At 35.9% G+C, this 21644-nt stretch overlaps 1 protein-coding gene, 2 non-coding genes and 1 pseudogene across 3 annotated transcripts; all 4 read right to left on the minus strand.

Annotated features, from left to right (window-relative positions):
• Positions 1-451: 451 nt before the first annotated feature.
• LOC131533776 (Fc receptor-like protein 3) lies at positions 452-3669 on the minus strand. Its single transcript, XM_058766255.1, has 3 exons — positions 3273-3669; positions 2880-3161; positions 452-2083 (listed from the first exon to the last, which is right to left on the minus strand). The coding sequence occupies exons 2-3, from the start codon at positions 3154-3156 to the stop codon at positions 1821-1823; spliced, it is 540 nt and encodes a 179-aa protein (XP_058622238.1). The 5' UTR covers positions 3157-3161; positions 3273-3669; the 3' UTR covers positions 452-1820.
• Positions 3670-4146: 477 nt separating this feature from the next.
• Positions 4147-21644, minus strand: part of LOC131532821 (uncharacterized) — a 42971-nt pseudogene continuing 25473 nt past the window's right edge.
• trnaa-agc (transfer RNA alanine (anticodon AGC)) lies at positions 7503-7577 on the minus strand. Its single transcript has one exon. It is a non-coding gene; the product is annotated as a tRNA-Ala (tRNA).
• trnaa-agc (transfer RNA alanine (anticodon AGC)) lies at positions 9561-9635 on the minus strand. Its single transcript has one exon. It is a non-coding gene; the product is annotated as a tRNA-Ala (tRNA).

Consider the following 21644-nt stretch of genomic DNA (forward strand, 5'->3'; position numbering starts at 1 on the left):
TCATTATTTATAATATAAACGTATTTGTTTAAACATATCATATTATATAAGATAATTAAAATCAATGCATTTTAATACATATTTTTACAGTAGGTATTCTTGGAGTTCTTAAGCTACATTTGGGATCTGCATTTATAATTTCTATTGTATTATTGTGTTGATAATGCATCGTTGTGTTTTTAGGATCTGTTTCTGTGATCCATAAATGGTGGTCAAACTAAAACTACCAACATCAGCAAGCAGATAGAAAAAGCATTGTATCAGGTTACACCAAAGAAAACAGACCATGGCCTAAATGATACACTATTTCATTTGAACACTAACCAGTGTGTAATCAGGAAAGCAAATCAATCCTGTGGTGACCTCTTGTGGTGAACCTTGGCTGGACTGGGTTTGATGATGGGCACCAGTTGCCCTTTAGTGGAGAAAGACTGAACTACAGTTGCATTGCAGTAAAAAGTTTAATATTGCATATTGCATTCAGTTATGCAGCTGTGTTTGATACACAATCAAACTGAAAATGCACTGGAAGCTAAAAATACATTGCTTGTTATAGTCAAGAGAAGCTCTTAAAAGTGCTTTATAAAAACAACATACAAAACAGCATCGCGTAAAAACACTAGTAGAATTAAGATCTAAAAATAAACATGATAAATCACTGAAATCATTTTACTGTCAAACAGTTGCTTCCGGTTAAAATATGAGTCCTCTATCCATAATACTTCTTTCAACCGGTGTAAAAGTGGTCTTGTCTGAATGTGGAGAGAAATCTGCACAGATCAAGCACTGTTTACAAGCCAAAACAGTTCTAAACAAATATGTGGCTGGATTTTGATGTGAGCGACAACAGGAGATGGACTTTTTCACAGAAAGAAGGGTTATGGATTATGGACTCATATTTTAGCTGGAAACAACGGTTTGAAGTTAAAAAGGTCTTGATGGATTTGTTTTTGTGGACAAACATGCAGCTTTTGGTTTCACAAGATGTTAACTGATGGACTGGAGTGGTGTGGATTATTGTGATGTTTTTATCAGCTCTTTATACTCATTCTCACGGCACCCATTCACTGCAGAGGATCCATTGGTGAGCAAGTGACGGAATGCTACATTTCTTCAAATCTGATTAAGAAACAAACTCTGCTACATCTTGGATGGCCTGAGGGTGAGTACATTTTCCTTACTATTCCTTTAAAGCATTTTCACACATCCCAATACACTCTCAGAAATAAAGATACAAAAGCTGTCACTGGGGCGGTACTTTTTCAAAAGGTACATGTTTGTACCTAAAGGGTCCATTTTGGTACCTTAAAGGTACATATGTGACCCTGGAGCACAAAACCAGCCTTAAGTCGCTGGGGTATATTTGTAGCAATAGCCAAAAATACACTGTATGGGTCAAAATTATAGATTTTTCTTTTATGCCAAAAATCATTAGTATATTAAGTAAAGATCATGTTCCATGAAGATATTTAGTAAATTTACTACTGTAAATATATCAAAACGTCGTTTATGATTAGTAATATGTATTGCTAAGAATTAATTTGGACAACTTTAAAGGTGATTTTCTCAATATTTCGATTTTTTTGCACCCTCAGATTAGTTGTATCTCGGCCAAATATTGTCTGATCCTAACAAACCATACATCAATGGAAAGCTTATTTATTCATTTATTCGAACAAAATCAGTGCTGCACCTGCGATCAGAATATACCACAGGCCTCCGACCTCCTGTGATTGTGCTGAGAGAAAGAATTTATGATAAAAATAAATGACATGTGTTTTGAAAATTGTATGTGATAGTGCATTTATACATCATTACAGTCAACCTGAATGAGTATGAGTTCCTGTGTAGCTGTAGATGTTGCTGAAACGGGAGAAACCTTTCCCACACTCCCTCCGGCAGCGGTACTGTCCTTCTTCCTCTGCAGTAATAGACTGGTCGTTTTCAGATAGTTTCTTGCGTGCGTATGAGTCATTAAAGAGTGTGTGATACCAGTGGTAGGATGTGCAGTCGTCAGGACAGTGAGGGCAGGAACACTGCAGACTGTTAGTAGACGCTGAAATCACTGCAGCAGGAGGTCCACCTGTAAAACACAGAAATATGACTTACAAAACCATACTGTGTTGCAGTGATGATTTCAGATGAATATAGTATTCATATAGTACCAGAGTTTCCAACTGGATTGTAACTGTCCAAATTATGCAGTAAACAAAACATTACAAGAAAGCCTGTGGTTTGACCATGGGCTATTTTTCGGCACAATGTAAATTTAATCAGAATTTCAAATGTTTGTATTTGTTACAAAATTACAGTCAATGTTTTTGTGAATGTGTGTCTGTAAGTACAAGTAATATGAGTGTTAATGTTGTTCATTCAGTGGCTGTTTTTGAAGCTCAACTGATGGCACATGGTGCTGATGTTGATAAGATCATGGGTTAAATAACTAGTGGAAGCACATCCTGATTAGACCAGCATCTACCAAATGCATAAACACAACCGTTTTGACCGATTCAGTGAATAATTAATTAGACCAATTAAAACAAATAACTTGCATTGATTTTGACTGATTCATTAAAAGAACTGACTCTTAAGATGGTCGCAGTATACTTGTTTTTGTGTGCAGCAAACGTTAAAAGAGAAAGATGTAATGGGTTGCTTTTGACATTTTATTTTAGTTTACTTACTTTAATTTACTTCAAATATAAAATATTATTAGTATTATTTATGATTAATTTATTGTTAATATGAATACTATTGTTACACATTGTACTGCATGACATTCTTACGTATGTTAAAGAACACCATGGTACCATGGCCAGAAAATACTATTTGATCATTTTTTGTTAATACATGCAGCATTAGTGGTTGGTTCTGTTTACCTATAACTTTTAACTCCTGAGCATCAGAATCTCCTTCCTTCTGTTCAGTTTCTGCACCGATTTGGATAAACCTGTAGGTGGCGTGGCAGCTGTACTTCCCGTTATCACTTAGTGTGGCGTTGGTGATGGTGTATGTGCCTTCAGGTGAGCTCGTGATTTCTGATTTATCCTTATAGAAGATGGCCTTTTCCAGCTTCACTCCACCCCAGACTACACACCTGAGAGCCACAGGCTCCCCCTGCAGCACAGGAACGGCCGGAGGAACCAACATCACCATGAGCTCTGAGAAACAGACCAAACACAGGTCAGACTGTACACGCTGCTGAAAGAAACCTTCATCTAAACTTTTAACAGATTTAAAGTATTTTGAAATGGACACTTTTTTCTACAGACCAAAATAATGATGACATCATGTTGCACTCACAGGCGTATCCACATTTTTGTCCAATCAAACGCTCTAGAATAAAAACATCCCACCTCTTAAAGCCAAATGCAACCAAGTAGCAAATCATGGTGTTACTATGTTTATTTATTATTTTTTAAAAAGGGTATCGTATGATTCAAATAATGTTTTAGTTTCATATTAAACATTTTTTAAATTTGGATTAATTTGATTGTGGCCATTTGTAAGTTTAGATATCTGTTTTTTAAATTTTTCAATGAAAGTCAGTGGGCTCCAGTGTTTTTTTGGATCCCACTGCATTGTTTTGACACACTGCACAAACAAAACCAGTCAAGATATTTTTCAATATACCTTCTTTTGTGTTTCTTACAGGTTTAAAACTACAAAAATCTTTATTTTTGTGTGAACAATTCCTTTAACTACACACAGGTGATCTGACGTACAGAAGGAAGACAGGTAATGAGTCACCTGTCTTTTCAGCGTCACTGCATTGCTTGAAGATCGCTTTTATTTTTCTTGCACCAGAAAGTGGCTCTTTCTGCCTCCTTTAATTCTGCAAATATAACAGCTCTGTTCATCTTCTCATCAACATCGACTCCTAGACTGAAGGTGCTCACTTCTCTCAACACAAAACAAGCCCAGTCCTTCAGATCATCGTCCGCCTGCAGCACCAGGTTTTTTCCATCTCCTTTGGTCATCACAGCGCCTCCTGCAGATGGAGAGAGCTGAGCGTAAGGCTCCAGCTCTGAGAGAGAGAGAGAGAGAGAGATCATGAGAAACAGCAGGAGGAACAGACGATCATGAACGTTTAGGACGGTGTTCATACCCAGTACAGTGAGTGTGTACGGCTCACTCCTCGTTCCGCCCTGCTCACACTCATACACCCCGCTGTTTTCTGGTGTTACTGTGGTAAGAAGCATTAAATAATCCTGATGTGTTTGTGTTTCTTTGTTAAAAAAACATTTTGTTGGTTTACTCCCTCCTTCACGGTTACAGATCAGAGTGACGTCATCTCCAACAAACACCTGTGGGAACTTTGGCTGGAGAGACACTGAGAGAAAGAAAACAGACATATGAGAGAGTATTCTCTAACAGCAGGTTGTCTGACTACTTTACTATTATGAAATATGATTGATTGGCAGTAATTAAACACAGTGAATTAGTGCTGTACACTTTGCAAAAAAAAAAAAAAAAGTTAACTTCCTGGAATGGATGTTTAAAAGGTTAATATGTTCATTTATGCATGCATTAAATAAATAAATAAATACATCATTTAATGCTTTTCATGACTATGCTAAAACATCTGGATGCTTATTGTAAAAATAATTTATGATAAAAATAAATGACATGTGAATTGAAAATTGTATGTGATAGTGCATTTATACATCATTACAGTCAACCTGAATGAGTATGAGTTCCTGTGTAGCTGTAGATGTTGCTGAAACGGGAGAAACCTTTCCCACACTCCTCCGGCAGCGGTACTGTCCTTCTTCCTCTGCAGTAATAGACTGGTCGTTTTCAGATAGTTTCTTGCGTGTGTATGAGTCATTAAAGAGTGTGTGATACCAGTGGTAGGATGTGCAGTCGTCAGGACAGTGAGGGCAGGAACACTGCAGACTGTTAGTAGACGCTGAAATCACTGCAGCAGGAGGTCCACCTGTAAAACACAGAAATATGACTTACAAAACCATACTGTGTTGCAGTGATGATTTCAGATGAATATAGTATTCATATAGTACCAGAGTTTCCAACTGGATTGTAACTGTCCAAATTATGCAGTAAACAAAACATTACAAGAAAGCCTGTGGTTTGACCATGGGCTATTTTTCGGCACAATGTAAATTTAATCAGAATTTCAAATGTTTGTATTTGTTACAAAATTACAGTCAATGTTTTTGTGAATGTGTGTCTGTAAGTACAAGTAATATGAGTGTTAATGTTGTTCATTCAGTGGCTGTTTTTGAAGCTCAACTGATGGCACATGGTGCTGATGTTGATAAGATCATGGGTTAAATAACTAGTGGAAGCACATCCTGATTAGACCAGCATCTACCAAATGCATAAACACAACCGTTTTGACCGATTCAGTGAATAATTAATTAGACCAATTAAAACAAATAACTTGCATTGATTTTGACTGATTCATTAAAAGAACTGACTCTTAAGATGGTCGCGCAGTATACTTGTTTTTGTGTGCAGCAAACGTTAAAAGAGAAAGATGTAATGGGTTGCTTTTGACATTTTATTTTAGTTTACTTACTTTAATTTACTTCAAATATAAAATATTATTAGTATTATTTATGATTAATTTATTGTTAATATGAATACTATTGTTACACATTGTACTGCATGACATTCTTACGTATGTTAAAGAACACCATGGTACCATGCCCAAAAAATACTATCTGGAACTTTTTTGTTAATACATGCAGCATTAGTGGTTGGTTCTGTTTACCTATAACTTTTAACTCCTGAGCATCAGAATCTCCTTCCTTCTGTTCAGTTTCTGCACCGATTTGGATGAACCTGTAGGTGGCGTGGCAGCTGTACTTCCCGTTATCACTTAGTGTGGCGTTGGTGATGGTGTATGTGTCTTCAGGTGAGCTCGTGATTTCTGATTTATCCTTATAGAAGATGGCCTTTTCCAGCTTCGGTCCACCCCAGACTACACACCTGAGAGCCACAGGCTCCCCCTGCAGCACAGGAACGGCCGGAGGAACCAACATCACCATGAGCTCTGAGAAACAGACCAAACACAGGTCAGACTGTACACGCTGCTGAAAGAAACCTTCATCTAAACTTTTAACAGATTTAAAGTATTTTTAAATGGACACTTTTTTCTACAGACCAAAATAATGATGACATCATGTTGCACTCACAGGCGTATCCACATTTTTGTCCAATCAAACGCTCTAGAATAAAAACATCCCACCTCTTAAAGCCAAATGCAACCAAGTAGCAAATCATGGTGTTACTATGTTTATTTATCATTTATTATAATAAAAAAAAGGGTATTGTATGATTCAAATAATGATTTAGGTTCATATTCAATTTTTTTAAATTTGGATTAATTTGATTGTGGCCATTTGTATGTTTGGATGTGTGTTTTTTTTTTTTTTTTTACATTTTTCAATGAAAGTCAGTGGGCTCCAGTGTTTTTTTGGATCCCACTGCATTGTTTTGACACACTGCACAAACAAAACCAGTCAAGATATTTTTCAAAATACCTTCTTTTGTGTTTCATACAGGTTTAAAACTACAAAAATCTTTATTTTTGTGTGAACAATTCCTTTAACTACACACAGGTGATCTGACGTACAGAAGGAAGACAGGTAATGAGTCACCTGTCTTTTTCAGCGTCACTGCATTGCTTCGAAGATCGCTTTTATTTTTCTTGCACCAGAAAGTGGCTCTTTCTGCCTCCTTTAATTCTGCAAATATAACAGCTCTGTTCATCTTCTCATCAACATCGACTCCTAGACTGAAGGTGCTCACTTCTCTCAACACAAAACAAGCCCAGTCCTTCAGATCATCGTCCGCCTGCAGCACCAGGTTTTTTCCATCTCCTTTGGTCATCACAGCGCCTCCTGCAGATGGAGAGAGCTGAGCGTAAGGCTCCAGCTCTGAGAGAGAGAGAGAGATCATGAGAAACAGCAGGAGGAACAGACGATCATGAACGTTTAGGACGGTGTTCATACCCAGTACAGTGAGTGTGTACGGCTCACTCCTCGTTCCGCCCTGCTCACACTCATACACCCCGCTGTTTTCTGGTGTTACTGTGGTAAGAAGCATTAAATAATCCTGATGTGTTTGTGTTTCTTTGTTAAAAAACCATTTTGTTGGTTTACTCCCTCCTTCACGGTTACAGATCAGAGTGACGTCATCTCCAACAAACACCTGTGGGAACTTTGGCTGGAGAGACACTGAGAGAAAGAAAACAGACATATGAGAGAGTATTCTCTAACAGCAGGTTGTCTGACTACTTTACTATTATGAAATATGATTGATTGGCAGTAATTAAACACAGTGAATTAGTGCTGTACACTTTGCAAAAAAAAAAAAAAAAAGTTAACTTCCTGGAATGGATGTTTAAAAGGTTAATATGTTCATTTATGCATGCATTAAATAAATAACATTTACATTTATGCATTTACCAGACGCTTTTATCCAAAGCAACTTACATTGCATTCAAGTTACAGTTTTTACATTTTATCAGCTCTTGCTTTCCCTGGGAATCGAACCCATGATCTTGGCGTTGCTAGTGCCATGCTCTACCATTTGAGCTACAGGAAAGCATACATAAATACATCATTTAATGCTTTTCATGACTATGCTAAAAACATCTGGATGCTTATTGTAAAAATAATTTATGATAAAAATAAATGACATGTGAATTGAAAATTGTATGTGATAGTGCATTTATACATCATTACAGTCAACCTGAATGAGTATGAGTTCCTGTGTAGCTGTAGACGTTGCTGAAACGGGAGAAACCTTTCCCACACTCCCTCCGGCAGCGGTACTGTCCTTCTTCCTCTGCAGTAATAGACTGGTCGTTTTCAGATAGTTTCTTGCGTGTGTATGAGTCATTAAAGAGTGTGTGATACCAGTGGTAGGATGTGCAGTCGTCAGGACAGTGAGGGCAGGAACACTGCAGACTGTTAGTAGACGCTGAAATCACTGCAGCAGGAGGTCCACCTGTTAAACACAGAAATATGACTTACAAAACCATACTGTGTTGCAGTGATGATTTCAGATGAATATAGTATTCATATAGTACCAGAGTTTCCAACTGGATTGTAACTGTCCAAATTATGCAGTAAACAAAACATTACAAGAAAGCCTGTGGTTTGACCATGGGCTATTTTTCGGCACAATGTAAATTTAATCAGAATTTCAAATGTTTGTATTTGTTACAAAATTACAGTCAATGTTTTTGTGAATGTGTGTCTGTAAGTACAAGTAATATGAGTGTTAATGTTGTTCATTCAGTGGCTGTTTTTGAAGCTCAACTGATGGCACATGGTGCTGATGTTGATAAGATCATGGGTTAAATAACTAGTGGAAGCACATCCTGATTAGACCAGCATCTACCAAATGCATAAACACAACCGTTTTGACCGATTCAGTGAATAATTAATTAGACCAATTAAAACAAATAACTTGCATTGATTTTGACTGATTCATTAAAAGAACTGACTCTTAAGATGGTCGCGCAGTATACTTGTTTTTGTGTGCAGCAAGCGTTAAAAGAGAAAGATGTAATGGGTTGCTTTTGACATTTTATTTTAGTTTACTTACTTTAATTTACTTCAAATATAAAATCTTTATTTTTGTGTGAACAATTCCTTTAACTACACACAGGTGATCTGACGTACAGAAGGAAGACAGGTAATGAGTCACCTGTCTTTTTCAGCGTCACTGCATTGCTTCGAAGATCGCTTTTCTTTTTCTTGCACCAGAAAGTGGCTCTTTCTGCCTCCTTTAATTCTGCAAATATAACAGCTCTGTTCATCTTCTCATCAACATCGACTCCTAGACTGAAGGTGCTCACTTCTCTCAACACAAAACAAGCCCAGTCCTTCAGATCATCGTCCGCCTGCAGCACCAGGTTTTTTCCATCTCCTTTGGTCATCACAGCGCCTCCTGCAGATGGAGAGAGCTGAGCGTAAGGCTCCAGCTCTGAGAGAGAGAGAGAGAGAGATCATGAGAAACAGCAGGAGGAACAGACGATCATGAACGTTTAGGACGGTGTTCATACCCAGTACAGTGAGTGTGTACGGCTCACTCCTCGTTCCGCCCTGCTCACACTCATACACCCGCTGTTTTCTGGTGTTACTGTGGTAAGAAGCATTAAATAATCCTGATGTGTTTGTGTTTCTTTGTTAAAAAACCATTTTGTTGGTTTACTCCCTCCTTCACGGTTACAGATCAGAGTGACGTCATCTCCAACAAACACCTGTGGGAACTTTGGCTGGAGAGACACTGAGAGAAAGAAAACAGACATATGAGAGAGTATTCTCTAACAGCAGGTTGTCTGACTACTTTACTATTATGAAATATGATTGATTGGCAGTAATTAAACACAGTGAATTAGTGCTGTACACTTTGCAAAAAAAAAAAAAGTTAACTTCCTGGAATGGATGTTTAAAAGGTTAATATGTTCATTTATGCATGCATTAAATAAATAACATTTACATTTATGCATTTAGCAGACGCTTTTATCCAAAGCAACTTACATTGCATTCAAGTTACAGTTTTTACATTTTATCAGCTCTTGCTTTCCCTGGGAATCGAACCCATGATCTTGGCGTTGCTAGTGCCATGCTCTACCATTTGAGCTACAGGAAAGCATACATAAATACATCATTTAATGCTTTTCATGACTATGCTAAAAACATCTGGATGCTTATTGTAAAAATAATTTATGATAAAAATAAATGACATGTGAATTGAAAATTGTATGTGATAGTGCATTTATACATCATTACAGTCAACCTGAATGTGTATGAGTTCCTGTGTAGCTGTAGACGTTGCTGAAACGGAGAAACCTTTCCCACACTCCTCCGGCAGCGGTACTGTCCTTCTTCCTCTGCAGTAATAGACTGGTCGTTTTCAGATAGTTTCTTGCGTGTGTATGAGTCATTAAAGAGTGTGTGATACCAGTGGTAGGATGTGCAGTCGTCAGGACAGTGAGGGCAGGAACACTGCAGACTGTTAGTAGACGCTGAAATCACTGCAGCAGGAGGTCCACCTGTTAAACACAGAAATATGACTTACAAAACCATACTGTGTTGCAGTGATGATTTCAGATGGATATAGTATTGATATAGTACCAGAGTTTCCAACTGGATTGTAACTGTCCAAATTATGCAGTAAACAAAACATTACAAGAAAGCCTGTGGTTTGACCATGGGCTATTTTTCGGCACAATGTAAATTTAATCAGAATTTCAAATGTTTGTATTTGTTACAAAATTACAGTCAATGTTTTTGTGAATGTGTGTCTGTAAGTACAAGTAATATGAGTGTTAATGTTGTTCATTCAGTGGCTGTTTTTGAAGCTCAACTGATGGCACATGGTGCTGATGTTGATAAGATCATGGGTTAAATAACTAGTGGAAGCACATCCTGATTAGACCAGCATCTACCAAATGCATAAACACAACCGTTTTGACCGATTCAGTGAATAATTAATTAGACCAATTAAAACAAATAACTTGCATTGATTTTGACTGATTCATTAAAAGAACTGACTCTTAAGATGGTCGCGCAGTATACTTGTTTTTGTGTGCAGCAAACGTTAAAAGAGAAAGATGTAATGGGTTGCTTTTGACATTTTATTTTAGTTTACTTACTTTAATTTACTTCAAATATAAAATATTATTAGTATTATTTATGATTAATTTATTGTTAATATGAATACTATTGTTACACATTGTACTGCATGACATTCTTACGTATGTTAAAGAACACCATGGTACCATGGCCAGAAAATACTATTTGATCATTTTTTGTTAATACATGCAGCATTAGTGGTTGGTTCTGATTACCTATAACTTTTAACTCCTGAGCATCAGAATCTCCTTCCTTCTGTTCAGTTTCTGCACCGATTTGGATGAACCTGTAGGTGGCGTGGCAGCTGTACTTCCCGTTATCACTTTGTGTGGCATTGGTGATGTTGTATGTGTCTTCAGGTGAGCTCGTGATTTCTGATTTATCCTTATAGAAGATGGCCTTTTCCAGCTTCGGTCCACCCCAGACTACACACCTGAGAGCCACAGGCTCCCCCTGCAGCACAGGAACGGCCGGAGGAACCAACATCACCATGAGCTCTGAGAAACAGACCAAACACAGGTCAGACTGCACACGCTGCTGAAAGAAACCTTCATCTAAACTTTTAACAGATTTAAAGTATTTTTAAATGGACACTTTTTTCTACAGACCAAAATAATGATGACATCATGTTGCACTCACAGGCGTATCCACATTTTTGTCCAATCAAACGCTCTAGAATAAAAACATCCCACCTCTTAAAGCCAAATGCAACCAAGTAGCAAATCATGGTGTTACTATGTTTATTTATTATTTTAAAAAAAGGGTATCGTATGATTCAAATAATGTTTTAGTTTCATATTAAACATTTTTTAAATTTGGATTAATTTGATTGTGGCCATTTGTAAGTTTAGATATCTGTTTTTTAAATTTTTCAATGAAAGTCAGTGGGCTCCAGTGTTTTTTTGGATCCCACTGCATTGTTTTGACACACTGCACAAACAAAACCAGTCAAGATATTTTTCAATATACCTTCTTTTGTGTTTCATACAGGTTTAAAACTACAAAAATCTTTATTTTTGTGTGAACAATTCCTTTAACTACACACAGGTGATCTGACGTACAGAAGGAAGACAGGTAATGAGTCACCTGTCTTTTTCAGCGTCACTGCATTGCTTCGAAGATCGCTTTTCTTTTTCTTGCACCAGAAAGTGGCTCTTTCTGCCTCCTTTAATTCTGCAAATATAACAGCTCTGTTCATCTTCTCATCAACATCGACTCCTAGACTGAAGGTGCTCACTTCTCTCAACACAAAACAAGCCCAGTCCTTCAGATCATCGTCCGCCTGCAGCACCAGGTTTCTTCCATCTCCTTTGGTCATCACAGCGCCTCCTGCAGATGGAGAGAGCTGAGCGTAAGGCTCCAGCTCTGAGAGAGAGAGAGATCATGAGAAACAGCAGGAGGAACAGACGATCATGAACGTTTAGGACGGTGTTCATACCCAGTACAGTGAGTGTGACGGCTCACTCCTCGTTCCGCCCTGCTCACACTCATACACCCCGCTGTTTTCTGGTGTTACTGTGGTAAGAAGCATTAAATAATCCTGATGTGTTTGTGTTTCTTTGTTAAAAAACCATTTTGTTGGTTTACTCCCTCCTTCACGGTTACAGATCAGAGTGACGTCATCTCCAACAAACACCTGTGGGAACTTTGGCTGGAGAGACACTGAGAGAAAGAAAACAGACATATGAGAGAGTATTCTCTAACAGCAGGTTGTCTGACTACTTTACTATTATGAAATATGATTGATTGGCAGTAATTAAACACAGTGAATTAGTGCTGTACACTTTGCAAAAAAAAAAAAAAAAAAAGTTAACTTCCTGGAATGGATGTTTAAAAGGTTAATATGTTCATTTATGCATGCATTAAATAAATAAATAAATACATCATTTAATGCTTTTCATGACTATGCTAAAAACATCTGGATGCTTATTGTAAAAATAATTTATGATAAAAATAAATGACATGTGAATTGAAAATTGTATGTGATAGTGCATTTATACATCATTACAGTCAACCTGAATGTGTATGAGTTCCTGTGTAGCTGTAGACGTTGCTGAAACGGGAGAAACCTTTCCCACACTCCCTCCGGCAGCGGTACTGTCCTTCTTCCTCTGCAGTAATAGACTGGTCGTTTTCAGATAGTTTCTTGCGTGTGTATGAGTCATTAAAGAGTGTGTGATACCAGTGGTAGGATGTGCAGTCGTCAGGACAGTGAGGGCAGGAACACTGCAGACTGTTAGTAGACGCTGAAATCACTGCAGCAGGAGGTCCACCTGTAAAACACAGAAATATGACTTACAAAACCATACTGTGTTGCAGTGATGATTTCAGATGAATATAGTATTCATATAGTACCAGAGTTTCCAACTGGATTGTAACTGTCCAAATTATGCAGTAAACAAAACATTACAAGAAAGCCTGTGGTTTGACCATGGGCTATTTTTCGGCACAATGTAAATTTAATCAGAATTTCAAATGTTTGTATTTGTTACAAAATTACAGTCAATGTTTTTGTGAATGTGTGTCTGTAAGTACAAGTAATATGAGTGTTAATGTTGTTCATTCAGTGGCTGTTTTTGAAGCTCAACTGATGGCACATGGTGCTGATGTTGATAAGATCATGGGTTAAATAACTAGTGGAAGCACATCCTGATTAGACCAGCATCTACCAAATGCATAAACACAACCGTTTTGACCGATTCAGTGAATAATTAATTAGACCAATTAAAACAAATAACTTGCATTGATTTTGACTGATTCATTAAAAGAACTGACTCTTAAGATGGTCGTGCAGTATACTTGTTTTTGTGTGCAGCAAACGTTAAAAGAGAAAGATGTAATGGGTTGCTTTTGACATTTTATTTTAGTTTACTTACTTTAATTTACTTCAAATATAAAATATTATTAGTATTATTCATGATTAATTTATTGTTACACATTGTACTGCATGACATTCTTACGTATGTTAAAGAACACCATGGTACCATGGCCAGAAAATACTATTTGATCATTTTTTGTTAATACATGCAGCATTAGTGGTTGGTTCTGTTTACCTATAACTTTTAACTCCTGAGCATCAGAATCTCCTTCCTTCTGTGCAGCCTCTGCACTGATGTGGATGAACCTGTAGGTGGCGTGGCAGCTGTACTTCCCGTTATCACTTTGTGTGGCGTTGGTGATGGTGTATGTGCCTTCAGGTGAGCTCGTGATTTCTGATTTATCCTTATAGAAGATGGCCTTTTCCAGCTTCGGTCCACCCCAGACTACACACCTGAGAGCCACAGGCTCCCCCTGCAGCACAGGAACGGCCGGAGGAACCAACATCACCATGAGCTCTGAGAAACAGACCAAACACAGGTCAGACTGCACACGCTGCTGAAAGAAACCTTCATCTAAACTTTTAACAGATTTAAAGTATTTTTAAATGGACACTTTTTTCTACAGACCAAAATAATGATGACATCATGTTGCACTCACAGGCGTATCCACATTTTTGTCCAATCAAACGCTCTAGAATAAAAACATCCCACCTCTTAAAGCCAAATGCAACCAAGTAGCAAATCATGGTGTTACTATGTTTATTTATTATTTAAAAAAAAGGGTATCGTATGATTCAAATAATGTTTTAGTTTCATATTAAACATTTTTTAAATTTGGATTAATTTGATTGTGGCCATTTGTAAGTTTAGATATCTGTTTTTTTAATTTTTCAATGAAAGTCAGTGGGCTCCAGTGTTTTTTTGGATCCCACTGCATTGTTTTGACACACTGCACAAACAAAACCAGTCAAGATATTTTTCAATATACCTTCTTTTGTGTTTCTTACAGGTTTAAAACTACAAAAATCTTTATTTTTGTGTGAACAATTCCTTTAACTACACACAGGTGATCTGACGTACAGAAGGAAGACAGGTAATGAGTCACCTGTCTTTTTCAGCGTCACTGCATTGCTTCGAAGATCTCTTTTCTTTTTCTTGCACCAGAAAGTGGCTCTTTCTGCCTCCTTTAATTCTGCAAATATAACAGCTCTGTTCATCTTCTCATCAACATCGACTCCTAGACTGAAGGTGCTCACTTCTCTCAACACAAAACAAGCCCAGTCCTTCAGATCATCGTCCGCCTGCAGCACCAGGTTTTTTCCATCTCCTTTGGTCATCACAGCGCCTCCTGCAGATGGAGAGAGCTGAGCGTAAGGCTCCAGCTCTGAGAGAGAGAGAGAGATCATGAGAAACAGCAGGAGGAACAGACGATCATGAACGTTTAGGACGGTGTTCATACCCAGTACAGTGAGTGTGAACGGCTCACTCCTCGTTCCGCCCTGCTCACACTCATACACCCCGCTGTTTTCTGGTGTTACTGTGGTAAGAAGCATTAAATAATCCTGATGTGTTTGTGTTTCTTTGTTAAAAAAACATTTTGTTGGTTTACTCCCTCCTTCACGGTTACAGATCAGAGTGACGTCATCTCCAACAAACACCTGTGGGAACTTTGGCTGGAGAGACACTGAGAGAAAGAAAACAGACATATGAGAGAGTATTCTCTAACAGCAGGTTGTCTGACTACTTTACTATTATGAAATATGATTGATTGACAGTAATTAGACACAGTGATTTAGTGCTGCACACTTTGCAAAAAATAAATAAAAATTATAATAAATAAAATAAAAAGAAAGTTTACTTCCTGGAACGGATGTTTAAAAGGTTAATTTGTTCATTCATTCATGCATACATTTATGCATTCCTGTGTGCTTACATGCATTACTGCATGCATGCTTTTATGCATGCATTAAATAAATAATTACATAAATTAATGCTTTTCATGACTATGCTAGAAACATCTGGATGCTTGTTGTGTGACGATGTCTCGGTGACACTAGATCTACACACATTATAAATTATTAAAATCTGCACTTGAATTTACTCAGTGCTGTGCTCGGAATAGATTTAATACTGTATGATATGAAATCTTTTATTGTTTTGAGGATCAGGCAGAAAACATCTGTAGGCACTGAATTTTACCACATGTTGTGGTCTATAGACAAGTGTGTGATAAAACATGCATTTACCTGTCAGTTTCTGTCCCTTGTTCCCTCTTATGAGAGCCAACAACACTGTGGATTAAAAAATCGATCAGATCTGGATTTGATTTCTGGATTAAGATTCTACAGCTTTAATTCATGCAGAGACAAAAAATGGTCAGTTTGTTCCAAGCTCCTTGGCACATTACAAAGTTTCTCATATGATGCAGATTTATTGGAATGAGACAGACACACCACGTCAGTGATGGGCTTTAAAGGTCATTCCACGAAATCGGTACCTTTTCCATTTGAAAAAAAAAAAAAGTTTAATCAATATTTTTATATATCCATGAAATAAGAGTAATAATTGTATTGTGTCATCTCAGGCTATGCCATTTATTATTTTATGACTATTTTTTCAACCCTGTTACAAACACAAGCGTTACTATATACTATAGTTTAATTAGAACAACTATGTGACAGTTTTCACATATATACGCAACATTTAAGTGACTATTTTCACTGTGATTGTTTCACATTTTGGATTTTTGTTTTAAATTTTGATCACATGTCAATTAAGAATTTTTTTTTTTTTTTTACAAGAGATATACAAAAAGGGCTTTGTCTAAAATTAAATATAGTTAAAGTTACAATAGAAAAACCTGGAAAGTTCACTGTAAAAAAAGAAAAGAAAAAAGTTGAGCCAACTTAAAATTTTAAGGCAACCAGCTTCAGCAGATTTTTGAGTTTTCTCAACTTGTGGTTTTATTTAAGTTTATACAACAAAAATGTGAGAATCTCCCACAAAAATAAGTTGAGCAAACTCAAAAATCTGCTGAAGCTGGTTGCCTTAAAGTTGGCTCAACTTTTTTTTTTTTTTTTTTGATACGGTTGTATCAAATATCTTTTTATTTTATTTTATTTATTTATTTATTTATTTATTTTTTTTTTTTACAATTTTTAGGAAATTAATGACAGCAACAGGTTTGACCAGAGTAACAGGGATGACAGGACACACGTGTGCTTCACTGCACATATTTGTTTACATAATACTGTAAAGTTTTACCATTTTAAATTGCATAGTTGTAAACTTGCCATAGTTGTATTAGTCAATCAAGTCACCTTTATTTATTTAGCACTTTACACAATGCAGATTGTCAAAGCAACTTTACAATGTTAAACAGGAAAATAGTGTCGATAATGTGGGAGGACAATAGCAAACAGACAATTTTTCTAATGTTCTAATGTTCTAAAATCTTATGTTTTAATGGTATTGTAATTAGATGCATGCAGATATTGATTATATTAAATGTAATAAGTAATTGTTTAAATTTACATTTTAAAAACGGTAACAGTATTGACATTGGATGATGCCCTCCCTCCCCTCGCTCAGTCAAGCCTCATAAATTATCAAAAATAGAACATTATAGAGGAGTGAGAGAAACATGCTTGTGTTTTCAGTGTCGGAATCCTGGTTGAGAAATGATGTATCCTTCTAGAAGTGACGTCACTTGATTGTACAGTATTTTACAAGGGTTTTATTTTAATGAGGGTAACAGGGCTGACATGAAATCAGGGGACACCAATAAAATGATTTATATTTTATAAGAAAAAATTTATACTTATGGCAAAACATTGCTTAACAATGAGATTGTATTTAGAACAATATGCAAATGTGATTTTGTATAATTTAACCATCAATTTGGGAATTAAAAGTCCTGCTGAAAAAGAACAATCATAGCGAGGGACAGGCCAAACACCTTACCCTTATCAGCATAAATGCTATTTAAAATAATTTTTAACTGACTTTAATTTGATGTAATATTGATAAAAGACTACATATTATTGTTATGTTTTTAAATCACAAATTTATTTGTTGTTATATTAATTCTGTTAGATTATTTCATTGGGACACAAAAGGCACCGTGAAAAACTGGGGATTCTTCCCCATTTTAACCATATAAACATAGATTTATGGTTCTAAAGAGTATAATTCTACACTACGTCTAGGCCAGTAATCAAATGCTGTAAATTAGTGACATTAAACATGTGACTTTTTACGCAGACAGTGAGTGTTTTTACCTGACAGTATCAACAGAGACCTCATGTCCATCAGCCGATCTGAACCGTGCTGTCCGTCAGAAAGAGAAATATGACCGTCTGATGGACAGAAAGCATGCGCAAAGGGTTTTTATTAAGTTATTAAGAATACCTTTCATAGGTTTTCCTTTCTTTTTGACATTATGTTGTCTCCGTCTTTGGTCTGATCTTTTCTTGATATAACTGCATTGACATTTTAGACAAGTCACATTTTAAAATGTCTGAATTATTACGCGTTTGACAAAATACTTTCACTTTCACTATAGACTTTCCACAAATGTTTGTAGACAAGACATCTTTTGAAAAGTCGGGTATAGCTTCATACTGGTCTCCGTTTGATGCTTCAACAGTTATATAGTCATTTGTGTCAGGAGTACAAATGAAAACATGCAAAATCAAAACAGGACAACTTTCATACCTTTATTATGAGTCGGCCTAATCAATCACGAGACGAATCCAATCTGTCGCACTTAAGTTAAAGAAAGCGTCCAGTGAAAAACAGTTTGTCCCCAAATGTGTTAAATCCAAGAAATATTAATATATCTCGCTAGTTTACAAAAGATTTACCTGCAGGATCTGTCCTCTATCGTCGTTCTCCAAAAAAAAAAAAAAGCAATCTGAGTCCCGTTTTTTTTTTTTTTTTGCCCAGAAGTGGGACAAACTTCCCGTGGTTTGAACTGTAATCTAACCTCTATAATCAGACTGTCAATGAGCCTATAATTCCAAGTAACTATTAAGGGGGAAAAAACAAAACAGGAACATCCTTTTTGTTCCTCTGGCAAATATGGCATTTTTTTTTTTTCATTTTTAAAAAATCAGCAAAAACAACTTCTATTCCAATATGCTTCAACTTCTTTGTTTTTAGGGTGAATTCATGTAAAGTGGGCCACTTTTTGTTAAACTTGTCATTTATATACCAGATGCCTTTCTTTTTCTTTTTCTTTACTACCTTTTTTTACTTCATGCACTCCAGACAAATGTCTTTTCAGGTAAAGGGCCATCCATAATGCATCAAAAAACGATCCTGTATTTTAATTAGAAATTGTGAAAACATGTATTTATTTATTTATGTTTTTTTTTTTTAATGTTTATTAGCACATTATCAGACAAACATAATTAAACAACATATTTAGCAAAAACATATAGCCTAGGATATAAGTAAAATTAGTTTCCTCAATTAATGCGTAAAATTCAAAACTGATCTACAACAATGTGACTATAACACAAGCAACAACAGACAGGCTATCAACACAATTAATGAAAGAGATATTTAAAATGTAATATTGTAAAACTTTGTTTTCTCTAAATGAACTTTAATTGTGACCGTTTCTTCTGCTGTTTGCTTTCTAGACTTGAATTTCCTGACTGCATTTTCATTTGTTTTCTAAAATGTCAATTAAAAAAATCAGTGAATGTCAATGTATTTAATAAATGTGAGTAGAATTAATGAAGGTTCAGGGTGGCCCACTTCATCTAGCACACTTGGCCAAAGTGGGCCATCAATATTTAACCATATTTATCTAGCAGTGAATTTTTGTCAGAACCAAGGAAGAGATCAAGGCTTCGTTTATATAAAATTTTATTTGACACACAAGGATTTTATGAGAAACAGGAATAAAAAGTATACAACAACTAAAATGACAAACCACTGTGTGTAACTCTGAAAACCAAATAAATCCTGCAGTGACCTCTTGTGGTGAACCTCGGCAGGACTGGCTTTGATAACGAGTAACCAAATTTGCCCTTTAGTGAAGAAAGACTGAACTACAGTTGCCTTGCAGTAAAAATTTAATATTGCATATTGCGTTCAGTTATACAGCTGTGCTCTATTTGATGCACATCCACAATTAAACAAGCTGAAAATGCATGAAATTCTTAAAATATTTACAACCTAATAACCAACCTAGTAAAACCATCTAACCAACCTAAAAACAACCTACAAAACAACAATGTGCATGAAGTAAAATTAAAGTCTGAAGATAAACATGATGAAACATTGAAATAGTGCAAACAGACTACAGTGCAAATTGCATTTACAGTTGGATGAGAGTGATACTTGCTGAGTAATATCATTACTTATCTTTAATAGATAGCATAATCTGTATAACTATAAATTCTCAGATATTCCCAATAACTGATTTTGTGCAATTCTGTGTTTGATGCTTATTTAAATGTGATGCCTTGGAATCTCTGTGCTTTAGGCCTAAATCCTTGTGTTATTGTGCAAAACTTTAATTTTTTTTTTTTTTTTTTAATTTTTGTCTTCTTTGTCCTGTTATATACATAATTATGTAGGCTATCTGAATTCTCACAAATGTGTCTGAATGTGTGAATCTGTGCGTGGTATCTGTAATCTTGTTTACAATTTTTTTTGTGTGTGTGTGTGTAAACTGTATATTTATATGCTTATGTGCTTATATGCTTTTATATTATGAGATTATTATATTTATTTATTTGAATCACTTTAAAGTTGAAGTGTGTTAGTCTGTTTTTTCACCAGTAGAGTTATTTTGTCAAATGTATTATTTGAGAATATTATCGTAATATTAAATGAATACTCTACCCGAAAATAAATGTATCATCATTTATGCCGTTTAAAATGTATATTAATTACATCACAAACAAAACAACTCGCGCGAGAAATGACGGTCTTCTGTGCTTTCGCGGCAATTCTCGCGGGAGTTTCATTACTCGCTTACATCACGTGGTGAGTTCATGAACCCGCGGGTGACGGTTGGAAGGAAGCTTTATAGAAAAGAACATTTTCAATATAATCTTTGTTTATAGGTTAAACATTTTTTGAACGTTTGAAATATCAGTATTTTTTTACACACACCTGTCGTTTTGTTTCAAAAGACTTTGATTCATCAACCGGAGTCATGTGGATTGCAGTCTTCTTCGCTTTGTGTGGTTTTTGAGGCGTTAGAGGTAACGTTGCTCTTATGGACTCACAGAGATTGATTATTTTTCTAAAAATCTTCGTTTGTGTTCATCAGAAGAATGTTTATACACACACGCGTTTATAAATATATACAGCAGTGTTAATTTTGACAGCAAATTTTGATTTTAGTTTTAGTCATAGTCTTTTGACTAAAATACCATTTAGTTTTAGTCATATTTTAGTCATTTGAATTGTTTTTAGTTTTAGTCATAACATTTTATCATAACATTTTAGTCGACTAAATCTACAGTAAATTTAGTCGGCTAAAATCTAATGGGTTTAGTTACAGTGCATTTATTAAGCATTTCTCTAAAATTTCCAAACTCATTCTAAAAGTTTGATATTAAGGTTTTACCATGATAGACACCGATGTAACTGCGGTGACACACGACATGCCTTTATGTTAGAATTAAATAAAACCACTTCTCATAAAGAACAAGAACATCTTATTTTTAATGAAATACCAATTGATACATAGGATAATTATGCATTCTTTACAGCAACTTGTTTACCATATTATTCATTCTTTCAAGCAGACATATTTATTTCTATAAATAAATTTAGATTAATCTTTAGGGCTACTAAAGTTTTTCATTCAAGTGATTTTCTGTTTTTCTTTTGTTGCTTGATTAACATCAAAGCCACAGACAATAGCAACTTAATTAGACTACTATCCTTTTAAAACCGAATGCACAGCTGCAATGGATGCAATGTATTGATACACGTTCTTCCTACTGTTTACGTCCACTTAAGACGTAATTGACTGTGTTTATGTGAGTGCTCGTCAAAACGGACAATTCGACATCATTTTATATGTAATTCTCTGTTCATGCGACGCGCTTTCTGTGAGTGTATGCTTCAGACTTGGGTAAAGTGGTTTTATATTGGCACATTCGTGCTTCTGCATTCAATTACTTTGTTAACCACACTACATTGGACATTCAGCGGACATTCGCAAGTAAGTATG

The sequence above is a fragment of the Onychostoma macrolepis genome, chromosome 24, assembly GCF_012432095.1.
Source record: "Onychostoma macrolepis isolate SWU-2019 chromosome 24, ASM1243209v1, whole genome shotgun sequence".
In the NCBI taxonomy this organism is placed as follows: Eukaryota; Metazoa; Chordata; class Actinopteri; order Cypriniformes; family Cyprinidae; genus Onychostoma; species Onychostoma macrolepis.